General features: G+C 41.1%; 1 protein-coding gene across 1 annotated transcript; it reads left to right on the top strand.

Moving 5' to 3' along the window:
- The first annotated feature begins 12,169 nt into the window (after nt 1-12,169).
- Nucleotides 12,170-13,096, top strand: LOC117532565 (olfactory receptor 142-like). Its single transcript, XM_034195899.1, has one exon. The coding sequence runs from the start codon at nt 12,170-12,172 to the stop codon at nt 13,094-13,096; it is 927 nt and encodes a 308-aa protein (XP_034051790.1).
- Nucleotides 13,097-14,665: the final 1,569 nt, after the last annotated feature.

Genomic DNA, 14,665 nt, shown 5'->3' with positions numbered 1-14,665 from the left:
TACAAACAAGCTAACATCCTGAGATTCCACAGATTATAGAATTATAAGGATCATCACTGAGCGATCAGAACTCGTGACAGGGGAAGCAAATACAGACAACACACGAGTAGCTTTAGGTAGCAGAACACAGAGATATGCTCACCTTAGCTGTTGTTCTGATCAAAAGTCGTGTTCAATGGCATTAAAACGAGAAAAAACGCGGCTGAAGGTTAATCCATGGGTTATAGCAATGTGTCTGTCACACAAATAATTAGCTGCTAATGGTAGCCACCAGATGTTAGCGCAGCTTCCGGTTTTTCTACGCGTCACTCTCACTCCTTATTTGGTAAACTGTGTGTGTATGTGGGACTTTCCCTCGATTCCATTGGATCTGACGGTTAAAAATCGACCAAGGAGGGCCAGAGATCGGTCAAATCCACCCAAATGACCCCAGAAGTGTTTTTGTGTTGCTAAATCTCTCTAAAAAGGTCAAATGTCACTTGTTTTGCATCAATCTTGATACAGGGTACTTATTATATGTTGTACTTTGGATTCCTAAAGCTCTTATTCTACCCTACCATCATCCAAGGGTAGTTTTCACTATAAGTAAAAAATAATCTTTGGACGGACACTATAATTTACAGTTTTTTTACTATGTTCAATCTGAATTTCCTTTAAAATAAAAAACATCTATATTGATTCTGACTTTTCTACATCCAACTCACAGGTTTATCATTACTTTGAGAAAAAAGATTATTAATTTTCCCCTTTTAGAAGATATGGTCATTTGTTCTGGGAATGTCATTTTCGAGCCTGAGACCTGGAAAACAGGCTCGGGGTTGAACAGGTTAATGTACAACATTGTACACTCCAGTGACTGTTTCAATGTTAAATCAGTTCCTCCAAGTGTACATGCTAAAACACTGGTCCAGACGTTTAAAAACACTTTTTAAACATGATTTCCTGGCTCACACAATGCTCTATTGAAGCCAGAACAATGGATGTACACTGTAAAACTTAATAAGTTGTGATAACTTAGAAAAAGTATGCAAACTCGTTGCCTCACAATAAGTAAGTTAACTTAACTTAGAATGGTGAGTATGAACAACTTGTGTATTCTAAGTGTGCTTCAATTAATTTTGAGAAGTACAGCTGACAAAAACCTTTTAAGTTATGTAAACTTATGTAAACTAAGTTATGTAAACTTATGTAAACTAAGTTATGTAAACTTATGTAAACTAAGTTATGTAAACTTATGTAAACTAAGTTATGTAAACTTAAAAGGCATGCTTTGCATTAACCTATTTTTTTTAATTTGTGTGAACTCAATGAATAAATTAAACCCTACTTAAATATACAAATCACCAGAACTTAACCCTTTTAAATTCTACTAACTCGTATATTCTAAGGTTTACTATTAAATTAAACAAACTAATTCCTGCTAACTAAGATAATTGTACTACAACACATCTCTAAACACGTTGTGTAAACTCCAACAATCTCCAAAAATAATGCATTAAAAACACAAATTGATTCAATTGCAATATAACATTTATTTTCAAGTGCCAACAAACAGTGCTTTTTAAGTACTCAAAACCCTTATCTTAATAAAAACAGCAGTGCACAACACACCAATTGTAAAAAGAAAAAAGATATAATGACCACTATGAAGAAGAGTACATTGTACTTTGCTCTCAACAATTGACAGAGTTATAACAGTTTCCCCAGAGTAACAAACTTTTGTGATAACATTTAACGGTGCAACTTTTTTAAGTGCCAAGTTCTATCTGATAGTTGATGACTATCTTGACTAAGGTCTAATCCAGTAGAGCGTTTCTCAAAGTTAATTGTTTAGGTGAGAGAGCTTTGGTTCCCAGTCCAAGCATCACTGTTTGAACGAACCTCAGAGTATTTGCCATGCATTTTGGGTGATCTAAATGCAAAGCATATATCAGGCCAAATAACAGGCCTGTGGAACGTTTTTGATCTTTTCCATGACAATACCTCCCTCAAGCACAATGTCAGTGGAGATGGGCTCGAGGTGGATTGAGCTTGGACCCTCCTGAGGACTGTCTTCACTGAGAACAGTCAGCACACCAACAGTGACGGATGATAGGGCCTCATCTCTCGTTGTATCCTGCAAAGAAAAACACGTTATTTAGACTATCATCGCTACCTATTAGAGTAGGTCTTCCTATGAAAACATTCATGTTGCATTTGCATTAAAGTCTTTGCTAAAAGATGTAGCTGAAGTACACACTCAAACTGCGTTGTAACATTATATCCAAAAAGGTTCTGTAAATGTGGTGTGAGGAAACTAATGCTATGGATGCAAATACAGCTAGGAAACGTGCATTTATTTTACACCTCATTTCTAATCTAGACTCCTGGTCATGGAATTTAGTGTACAGTATTTTGAACACACCAAATTCAATCTTTTGGTTGCAAGTTTGTGTAAATAGGGGATATGACTTTTCAATAAATGCAAACCAAACAGTTTTTTTGTGTTCAAGTACTTACAAAGCATGTCTTGAAGAAATCCTTGGAGTCGTCGCCAAGAACAATCGGAATGCCTTTGAGGACAACAGAGCGCTGTTCAGTCACGTCCGGTGTCTAATGATAGAGATAAAGAAGATAAAGGTTAAATGACAAACTCACAAGATGAAACATTTTGGCCTTTTCCATCTTTTTGAGGGGTTGTTTTAATTATTTTAGAAGGCTTTTGAAGTAGTACCATATCGTCATCAATGTATGTGACAAAAAGTTTCTAAGTTATATTACTTACCGGCCAGTTGATGCTCTGCAGTTTCTGTCCCACCGATCCTTTTTTTGACTTGAACAGTTGGATGAAACGTGGGGTGTGCTGGCCCAGAGCCTCAAAGAAGTCTGCCTCGAGGTTCCGACTGGTAATCTGATTAAATTCGGCAAATACCTGAACAAGTAGAGAAGGGGGTGGGGTAGGAGATGGAAAGCCAGCACATTAGGAAGACATTAGTTTAAATCATAACAATTGTGCAAGCAGGCAACCACTATGGCTTAGATAGAAAGGCAGGGTACACGTCTAGCCCACAACAATATAATATTGTATGCTGAGATTTCAGGCCTCTATAATTAATATAATATTATTTTGATTTATTGCTGCAACGTTTTGTTTACTAATTGATTAGTCGATCAAAACATTAGAACAATAATATTTGCCAAATGATATGATAATGAAAAATGAGCAGAACTTACAGGTCCACTGCATCGAAGGTTTTCGATCTGCTTGGCAAATCTGAAAATCAAGAACGACAAACCAATAAAAACAATCAAACATCACGTATACAGCAATTTAGAAACGACAGTGTTGTATTTACCTGATTTAGAATGCAAAACGTGTATTATGAAATAAGTGAAAGTGAGAAGAGGACTAAATTGCATCCATGCTATTGTTGTGATCAAATTCTAGTGATGTTAAAGGTCCCATGTCATGGCCATTTCCACAGATCATAATTCCATGGTTGAGGTTTACTAGAATAGATGTATATTGTGCAATGTTCCAAACTCACATTGGTTTCTCACAGCATCTCTAAACTACGTGTATTCACTGAATTTCACTCTGTCCGAAACGCCTTGTTGGAGCTCCCCCCCCTCCCTGTGAGCCCAGTGTGCTCTGATTGGTCGGGACGTTGAGAAGCTCCCAGCTGCAGTCTGAGCTGCAGTCTGAGCTGCAGTGTGCGCTCCGTGGCGGTGTGGTTTTCTGATTGGCGATACACACCTAAACACAGCCAAACTCATCCTGACACACACACACTCACAGCCGAAGTAAAAACAATACGTGTGGCTTGATATTGATAAGATAAGATATTGAGTAAGAAAAAGGTTGATAAACGCTGTGAGATCCCAACTCGTCTGTCAGCGCTCACGGAGCTCTATGCACGTCAAGGCTCTGGGTGGGGCCACTGGGTGTTCACACGTCGTAACGGCCAGGAAGAAACAATTGGAAAATTAGAAATCTCCAACGAGGCGCTCTGTGTTAGAGTTCTACTCGCTACAGGGTGTGCTTTGAGGGTTTGTGACTCTGCAGACCGTTTACATGCAGAAAAACCTTCATAACACACAAGGGGACGGGTGATAACCAGAAAAGCATGACATGGGACCTTTAACATAAAGCTCTTACGCCGCTGCTCATAGAACAAATACAAACGATCAGAGAGGAATTGTGTAGTGTGTAAAAATACCTTTTACTGCTGTGATCATGGAATGTGTGGAGTTGCCACCATCTGTTAAAGCCTGAATGGGGAAGAATAAAACATTTGAAAGCAGATATTTCTAACAAAAACATAGACATTTAATCGATTATAGCAAAGATTGCAAACATGACAAATCATAGCCACATTTGTTTAATATGGCATAGCCTTTAAATCACAAAGACCTGGATATTACAACCATCAAATACATATTATTCAACTGAGTATGCCAGCCAACATCTTCACTATACTCTTTTTAAATGTAGACTACTATCAGTTAGCTTTTAAACTATGCTAATTTAAATCAAGTTTCACCAAATGCACTTTAAACATATGCAGGAGTGAAACAACCATTTCAGTTGGTATCTCCATATGATTATTGTAAAAATAAACTATTAAAAGGTAATAGACTACTGTTACTGTGTAATACATGATTCAACTGTCACACATTGTTTGGGATTTTTAGTTTTTGTTGACAATTTCAGAAGATATATTTGAAAATTGAAATGGATTCATCTGATGCACTTTGAGAGCAACATAAATAGTGTGTGCTCCTGTAACAATTGTGTGCATTTGTAAACAATTAAAATAGAAAGAAACTGATTATATAATTATCAACAATGACTTCAGACGGCAAGAACGTTACATCTACACCTCACGTTGGAACCTGACGACCCCCACCACTCCCCGTTGCGGCGAATTGTAACGCCCACAGACATAGCCGCCAGACACATTTACACTCCAGCTGCTTCCCCGCCAAAAGAGCAAGTCGCTGTGAAGTAAAGCCCGGTACATGGCCAAGCCAGCTCCGCGGAGCTTGAGGTTGCACCCGCAGTCTCCACCCAGGCACGGCCGCCCGTAGCAGGAGGGTCTCTCCGCCAGCGCCGCAGTGACGGCTTGCAGCACCGCGGAGCTGGCGGAGGGACCCGCAGTCTGCACCCAGGAACGGCCGCCCCTAGCGGGAGAGTCCCTCCTCAAGCTCCCGATACCGCACCGCAACCCACTTGGAGTATATACTGATTGGCGCTCACATGTTGTGAAGTGTAACTTTATACTTTGTTGTAGGCTAATAAAACTGAACACAGCCACAAGTCACGGCATTAGGCTAAAACACTGACATTAATAATGAAGTTACTCACGTGCTAGTCTTTGTTCAATGCGTTCTAAACAGAACCTCAACTCATACAAAAAGTACTTAAAAACGTTTATGCAGATAAATCAAGTCAGCCCTTGTCTATCTCCGTATATTAAATGTTGACACTCTTAAGACTATCTCCTGGGTCAAGCTGCAACACGATTTTGCCACATTATGTCTGCAATAGTTAAGATAGCATTAGCTAACATTAGCTAACGTTAGCTAATGTTATCTAAACTAGCAAGCATATACACCTTGAGATTAAATACAACAAGACAGCAAAACGGTTAGGATGTTAATATGTACTCACCAAAGCAGTGTGCAAAGCACAAGATTCACTGTAATGCGACAATGACAATGACCATAGCGGCTAGCCATTGGGGAAACGTCCATCTGCTGCAGGGCATGTTCGTAAATGTTCCAGAAAGTTCCAGAAAGTAACTTTGAGCGCCAAGTGGTCAAGGAGTGATCTGCGAATGTCATAATGTTCCCCATTTCCACTAACTTAGTTTTTCTAAATTAGCTCACATCAATTACATTGAGTTAGTTAGGTTTTTCGACCCCGCATTACAGCTTAATTATTTAAACTGAGTGTTATTAACAAGTTAATAAAACATAAGTAAGGCTTTCTTATTCATTCTTATTTAACACGATGTTAGGTTTTACAGTGTACTGTATTTAGTATAGCAAATGTCCCTGTGTTGTACAATTCCAATGCAAACTACAGTTCATTAATTGTACATGGTGTAACACTCTTCCAGCCGTTTAAACCACTTTTAAACAATTTTTCTGTCTCAGAAAGTGAGGTGCTGCAATCTGGTTGGTGTCCATTTAATGGAACCTGTTTTGCATTGAAACCCTCCCTTTAATGTACAACATTGTCCACTTCAGTGACTGCTTCAATGTTAACTACAGTCCATCAGTTGTACATGAAGGAAGCTTCAATACCTCACTTTCTTCCCCATACTAAAGCACTCCCCTCTCACCCTCTTCCTCCAGGTGCTGCAGCAGCCTGGTTCTCTGGGTACTCTATGTCCATATTTAAGACAGTTTCCCCGCATTTTAATCACTATTTCTGACTTGGAAATGGAGGTTCTCTCCACACACAGTGTTTTAACACTTTTTTCCATGAAAATGATTTTTAATCACTATCATGGGGCTATATAAATCCAATTCTGGGTAATTCAGAGCACAATTGTACCTTTTACTATTTAAATGTATTTGTATTATATATTTTTGGGCTATAAAAGTGACATTTCTGGGTGACTTTGTCAGTTTATGGAGCTTAGTCCACAATTCCCGGAGATTCCAGGCTGAATTTGGGAGCTCATATGCGCCTGCAATGCGCCCCCACCCGTGGAAAGAAGAAAAAAGTAAAGAAAATGGTCAATTATATCTTAAAATAATCAAAGATGAAGTTAAAAAAATTCTCAAAAAAAACACTAAGTGCCAACAGAGAAAGGGGCCAACCCTTCGGCGCTTCGGGCCGAAGCCCCGGACACTTTTGCACTCCCCCGTTGTAACTTACAACGGAGAGGGGAATCGAGACCTCCCCTTCTCCGTCCAAAAAAATAATTCATGTTTTTCAAGCTACGAAATCGGAAACCTGGTTTTTCAGAGGACTCAGAAAAAAAACGGCTGTTTCACATCATGGAGGAATGTGTCCGCTACATGAGTGCTTTGGCTCGGATGCAATTGTTGCATGGAGACCCCCCAGTATGGTTCTTACCAAACTTTACGTTTTTGAACTGGTCTCTGGAGGAATGCAAGGGGAGTTGTCAGGGAATTATGACACTATTTTGGGATACAATTTCTCCATTTTCACCCCTTTCCTCTGGTTCTCCGAAAATATAACTTAGAGTTGTTCTGACTCTGGAGGAAGGGGAGTTGTCAGGGGACTCTAACCACCTCATGAGACACTATTTTCGGATACTTTTTTCCATTTTCACCCTTTTTTTATGGTTGTCAAAAAATGAACTCAGACTTTTTCAGACTCTGGAGGAATGCAAGGGGAGTTGTCAGGGTCTACCTGGGTTATGAGGCACTATTTTCGGATACTTTTTTCCATTTTCACCCATTTTCCCTGGTTCTCCAAAATTTGAATCTGACTATTTTGCCTGTGGAGGAATGACATGGGAGTTGACAGGGGACTCTACCCGGGTTATGAGGCACTATTTTCGGATACTTTTTTACATGTTCACCCCTTTTGTCTGGTTCTTTTTATATTTATTTTTATTTCAGTTTTGGCCCGTTTCACCCGGTTCCTTCTACCGGGGGCACTGCCCGGTCCTGGGTGCCCCCCGACGGCCTTTGTCCAGCCGTTCCCCCCCCCCTAACTCGACCGTACATTAACGGATTTTGTCCATTTTTGCTGAGTTCTTCTCCTCTCACCTCACTGATCGAATGGCAAACGCAACCCGCCATCGGAGGGCCTCCGCCGGCCCGGCCTCGTGCCGGTGTTCTGGCTGTCGGTTCCTCCGAACTGCAGGTTATTCTCCTCTGACCTCACTGATCGAATGGCAAACGCGACCCACCATCGGAGGGTCTTCTCCCCCGGTCCACGTGCCGGTGCTCTGGCTGTCGGTTCCTCAGAACTGCGGGTTCGACTCTGATGGCCGGGAGGGTGTGCTGCGTGGGGGTAACCCTGCATGTCTCTTACCTCCCGGGCCGACCGATATGAAGCGTTTACAAGACGAACCGTCTGATTCAGGGGTCCCACCACAGGTTCCGCAGCGGGGTGGAAGTTCCACCTCCCCACTTCGCTGCGGAGTGCCAGGCAAACATCAGTTTCTCTAATCCTCCACTGTTGCATAGCGGCCTTAGTCGGCTGCGGCATTCAGCAATTGGCCTTGCTCCGGGCACCAGTTCCCTCGGGGACCACGGCTCGGTGGCTTCACATGATATAGGGTCGACCCTCCTTCATCACAGGCTACCTGTTTGATCCTGCGTAAAAACCACATATGCTTGTCTGCAAAGATGAAACTGCCTGGTCCTGCCCTGGTGTTCCTCTATGGCTAGTGTCCAGCCATCAGCTGTGCTATCAGCAAATTTGACCCGCCATCGGAGGGCCTACTCCCCGGGTCCACGTGCCGGTGCTTGGCGGTCGGAGGAATGATATTTTGCAGGACATGACGGAGCTCAGGAGTCTGCACTTTGAAGCTCCTGGAGCAGACAAAGATATGTGTATTTGCCTGAATGATGGAAATAAACAAAGAATGATATTTTACAGGACATGACGGAGATAGGTGTATTTTCACAGCTTTTTGGAAATACACCAAATGTGATATTGCAGGGCAACACGGAGCTCATTTACCCATGTGATGTTGTGCAGTACATTACTGAGCTCATTTAACGACATGGCGTACCAGGGGCACTAAGGGGCACTAAGGTCTTACCCGGATGTCTTTATGTGTTTAGTCAGAGTGAGAGTGCTTGAGTTTGGGTACACAGCTTTGCCAGGCGCACCCACCCGTGGAAAGACGAAATATGACAAAACAGTTAAAGTGTGAACCTCCAGAACAGGGGGGGTGCCGTGAAGAAAGCCGAATATGGATGCTGATGGGCGGACGGTAAAGCACCGCAAAATCCACCCCCCTTTTAGGGTTTCCAGGGGCATGAGGTTTTGTAGGGTGTGAACATCTAGGTTTAGTCCGTGGGGGAGTGCTTAAGTCCGGGGGCCCGGGGTCTCACGGTGTGCGAGGTTATGGAAGTGCGCATGTTAGGGAGACATGCTGGAGCTGCTAAGTATGTCCTTTGGGGCTCTGTGAAGGGCCACAGAGAGGTGGTTTTTGCGGTCTGTCTCCTGGAAGTGTGAAAAAACCTGTTTGCCTTTTGCCGTTTCCTGTGAGTGTGAGAAGCTGCTGCCAGCATTACTAACATATTAATCAGAAGTTTTAACACTATAGCCCACAATTCCTGGAGGTTCCAGGCCAAATTTGGGAGCTCATAGGCGGCCTGCCATGCACCCCCACCCGTGGAAAGAAGAAAAAAGTGAAGAAAACGGTCAATTATATCTTAAAATAATCAAAAAACGACAGAGTGCCAACGGAGGAGGGGCTCAAAAGTGCTCAAGTCTTCGGCGCTTCGGGCCGAAGCCCCGGACACTTTTGCACTCCCCCGTTGCAACTTACAACGGAGAGGGGAATCGAGACCTCCCCTCCTCCGTCAAAAAAATTCATTCATGTTTTCCAAGCTACCATCTGCACGAAATTCGAAACCCGGTTTTTGAGAGGACTCAGAAAAAAAAGGCTGTTTCACATCATGGAGGAATGTATCCGCTACATGAGTGCTTTGGCTCGGATACAATTGTTGCATGGAGACCCCCCAGTATGGTTCTTCCCAAACTTTACGTTTTTGAACTGGTCTCTGGAGGAATGCAAGGGGAGTTGTCAGGGAATTATGAGACACTATTTTGGGATACCATTTCTCCATTTTCACCCCTTTTCTCTGGTACTCCTAAAAGATAACAGAGTATTTCCTGACTCTGGAGGAATGTAAGGAGAGTTGTCAGGGGACTCATGATGCAATATTTTCGGATACTTTTTTTTGTTTTCAGCCCTTTTCCATGGATGAATTGAAACTTATTATTTTTACATTTTGGTCAATTTGACCCAGTTCTGGTACCGCATTTCCTGGACGATAGGACAGAGAGATGACAGACTCTCTGGCCGCCACACAAGTCACTATTCTCGGACACTTTATTTGCTTTACCCCGGTTCTATCATTCTTTCCTCCTTTGACCATAAAACGTGTTTCCTGCTGGGGTACTGCCTGGTTCCGTGGAACCCCAAACCCTCTCATGGTCGGGGCACCATGAATTGATGCATCGGACCCAATGTTGCCATCACCAGCCCGGCGTTGGTGCGGAGGTGGGACCATTTAACTCGGTGGTAACCCATGTCCTCCCTTGGTCCGTGTACCAGGCATTGAAGCATCGGACCCATTGTTGCAATCACCGGTTATGCTAACACATATAAACGGAGAAACATAAAATAATTTAAATACAAATCATTTCTATCTCTGAGAGAAAGCTCACCTGACCCCCGTTTCTTTCCCATGTGGAAGCACCCGGCGGTGCCTTTGCCTGGAGCACCCAGGCTTATTTTAGGTGCACTCTGGGGCAAAGATAAGGGAATGTCCATTTGGGCACCCGGAGCTCTAAAGTTAAATTCCACTGTGCAGCCTGTTTGTAAATGAACTGTATGGTAGTACAGGGTTGTTTCCATTCCTTCTGGTTCAGATCCTCTCTGACATTCACACTGTTTCTGTTCTGCTCATGTGAACAAAGTGTACTGTGACAACTTCTCAGCTGTTAAACTCCCCTGCTCTGACACTACAGTCAATAATATGTATGGACTTGTTTACATGTTTACTGTTATAGTTGCTCTCATAATTGTAATGTGTTACTCGTACATGAGGATCCTGAGAGTGTGTTTCTCTGGATCCAAACAGACCAGACAGAAATCTGTCAGCACCTGCACACCTCACCTTGTTTCCCTGTTCAACTTCTCCTTCGGGGCTTTTTATGAAATAATACAGAGCAGGTTTGATATGAGCGGTGTTCCCAGCATGTTGTGTATTTTTGTATCTGTGTACTTTATCACATTCCCACCGCTCTTCAACCCTTTAATATATGGGCTGAATTTAACAAAAGTCCGCATCATATGTAAGAGTCTTCTCTTTGGTAAAGTGTAAGGTGCTAATCTTTAAGTCATGTATTTCATTTCCTCAGCATCAATAACACCTGGAGGAAAGGTGATGAGGATTACATTTCTGAGTGACAAGTTGTGATGACCCCTCACCCCCACATCAAAGGATGTCGATCAATGGGAGGCGGGACTTAGCTCATTTGCATAATTGGGGGCGTGTCACCTGTCACTTTTTCATGCATACTAATGAGACGAAAGCGGCATGTGTACTACTACTAGCGAGCAATGAGCCCAAACACATTTAACATAACGTGCAGTTCCTGAAATGTACAAGGACTCATCCTAACATAGAAGTCAGCTGGAAAAACAACTACAATATCTTTAGATCTGTGAACAAAACATTTTGATTCCTTATGTTTTTGTATAATACTATTATTTAATTATTTATTTATTTTGCACTACTAACTACTAAATACTGCTAATAATTGCATTGATTGTGTGACCATCTATGTTTCTATGTTTCTATGTTTCATGTTGTCTGTAGATGTTTAATTGCTCTTTTGCTGCACTTTTAGTGTACAGTTTTGCTGTTGTGCTGCTGTGTTTATTGTGTTTATTGTATTTTGTTACTCTGGCAAACAATTTCCTTCGGGATAAATCAAGTCTTATCTTATCTTATTTTTCAATATGTATTTTCTTCATGCCTGCCTGATGTAAAGACTGTTGATTGTTATATACCTCAGGAATGCAGATGGAAATTAGATATTACCTCAAATCTGGCATAAATCATCTCTTCTCTTTTTCTGAGATGAATGTATTTGTATGCATGGTCCTTGATTAAATACATACATAAATTAGGTCATACAAACAACTCTAACTAATGCAGACTAAGGGCAGTTAGGCGCCAAACTAATTACGACTAATGTTAGCATGTTATTTTTCTAAACTATGGTTACAGGTCGGTCAGTGGGTCCTTTGACAATAGCGATGGAGTGCTGTGATTGGCTCCCCTCACTGAAGAAGGTCAAAGCAGCAGGGGGTCTGAGCTCAGTGAGTCTGCAGCTTCACACAATGTCCTCCACTAACTGAGCTCCGTTATTCTGATCTGAACATCATACAGACTTTAAGGAGAGATGAGTATATCATCTGTTTCATTACATGTTTGAATGAGCAGGATCATGGTGAACTCTACTCACGTTTCATATTTTATAATGAGTGCCTTCTTCCACACAGGGGTTTTTAAATACTTGTTCTTCATGATTGTCATGTGTTTATATGTGTGTATTATAGGTGCCAACACGTCTCTGATTGTGGTTATCTGTGTGAACAGGAGCTTACATGAACCTATGTACCTTTTTCTGTGCAGCCTGTTTGTAAATGAACTGTGTGGTAGTACAGGGTTGTTTCCATCCCTTCTGGTTCAGATCCTCTCTGACATTCACACTGTCTCTGCTCCGCTTTGCTTCCTGCAGGTTTTCTCTCTGTATACATATGGAAATGTACAGTTTTATAATTTAGCTATCATGTCTTATGACAGATATCTTGCTATCTGTCATCCTCTGCATTATAACACACGTATGACTTCTCACAAAGCTGCCATGTTTATTGCTCTAACCTGGTTTTTCCCCATTCTTCACGTAGTTATCATGATATCACTGAGTGCCCCTTTACAGCTGTGTGGGAACATCATTAACAAAGTGTACTGTGACAACTTCCACATTGTTACATTGGCCTGCTCTGACACTACAGTCAATAATGTGTATGGACTTGTTTACACGTGTACTGTTATAGCTGCTCTCGTAATTTTAACGTTTTACTCGTACATTAAGATCCTCAGAGTGTGTTTCTCTGGCTCCAAACAGACCAGACAGAAAGCTGTCAGCACCTGCACACCTCACCTTGTTTCCATGCTTAACTTCTCCTTCGGGGCTTTTTTTGAAATAATACAGAGCAGGTTTGATATGAGCAGTATTCCCAGCATGTTGCGTATTGTTTTATCTCTGTACTTTTTCACCTTCCCACCGCTCTTCAACCCTTTAATATATGGACAAAACTTAACAAAAATCCGCATCATATGTAAGAGTCTTCTCTTTGGTAAAGTGTAAGGTGCTAATGTTAAAGTCATGTATTTCATTTCCTCAGCATCAATAACACCTGGAGGAAAGGTGATGAGGATTACATTTCTGAGTGACAAGTTGTGAAGTTTGTGATATGTTAGGTTTGTATAAAAAAAACATCTTTGGATTTTTTTCACACATAATACACCAAATATAAATCTGGAAAGCATTTCTATTTTTACAATGACCGTAAGGGAGGATGTGCTGCCTCATACAGCGAGCAATGAGCCCAAACACATTTAACATAAAGTGCAGTTCCTGAAATGTACAAGGATTCATCCTAACATAGAAGTCAGCTGGAAAAACAACTACAATATCTTTAGATCTGTGAAAAAAACATTTTGATTCCTTATGTTTTTGGATAATACTATTATTTTTCAATATGTATTTTCTTCATGCCTGTCTGATGTAAAGACTGTCGTTTTGCTCTGTTGTTGAAAGATTCTGTACAAATAAACTAGACATTGTGTCAAATGTTGAAAAAGTCTTTGACTCAAAAATAATAAATGTTTCTTATTGTTTTATATTCTTGTAAAGTACCTTCTAAACGTTTCAAACTAATGAAGTTATTCTTTTGTTGCCTCAACCTAAATAAATCATAGTTTGTTGCCTAACCTTCATAACCCTGACCCCAACCTAAGCTCCTGATGTCGACTCTAACCCGTAATGATTTAGAATTGAACTATAATTATACTGTCATTATTTCCTGCTAATGTGTGGCTGTGCAAAGGGCCGCAAATATATCGAGTTTATGCAGATATTTATATGGCAGATCGAGAGTCTACTGCTTTATTAAAATGCAACACATTACCCTGTCTTTAATAAGAATATCTAGATGATATATTTGCCATCATCCCAAAATCAATCTTAAACATAATATTCAATGGTTGAAAGTAGATTTTCTGAAACTCAGGCTTTTTTTTAACAATTTATAATAATACATCTAAAGGTCTGGCTACTGAAGTATATTTCATAAGGACTCATCCTAACATAGAAGTCAGCTTGAAAAACAACTACAATATATTTGGATCTGTGAAAAAGGATTTTCCATTCCTTATTTTTTGATATTTTTCAATATGTATTTTCTTCATGCCTGCCTGATGTAAAGACTGTTGATTGTTATGTACCTGCATGAGGGCTGCAGATGGAAATTATCTATTTGCTCAATTCTGGCATAAATCATCTCTTCTCTTTTCTGAGATGAATGTATTTGTATGCATGGTCCTTGATTAAATAAATACATCAATTAGGTCATACAAACAACTCTAACTAATTACGACTAATGTTAGCATGTTATTTTTCTAAACTATGGTTACAGGTCGGTCAGAGGGTCCTTTGACAATAGGGATGGAGTGCTGTGATTGGCTCCCCTCACTGAAGAAGGTCAAAGCAGCAGGGGGTCTGAGCTCAGTGAGTCTGCAGCTTCACACAATGTCCTCCACTAACTGAGCTCCGTTATTCTGATCTGAACATCATACAGACTTTAAGGAGAGATGAGTATATCATCTGTTATATCTCTCACAGGCTCCGCCCTCTACTGCAGGGGTTCCCAAAGTG

Source organism: Gymnodraco acuticeps, unplaced genomic scaffold, assembly GCF_902827175.1.
Source record: "Gymnodraco acuticeps unplaced genomic scaffold, fGymAcu1.1, whole genome shotgun sequence".
Classification (NCBI taxonomy): Eukaryota; Metazoa; Chordata; class Actinopteri; order Perciformes; family Bathydraconidae; genus Gymnodraco; species Gymnodraco acuticeps.
This window is presented reverse-complemented; position numbering and strand designations above follow the sequence as displayed.

What these genes read in the sequence shown, in the direction of transcription:
- LOC117532565 (XM_034195899.1), top strand. Translation starts at nt 12,170, where the DNA reads ATGGTGAACTCTACTCACGTTTCATATTTTATAATGAGTGCCTTCTTC.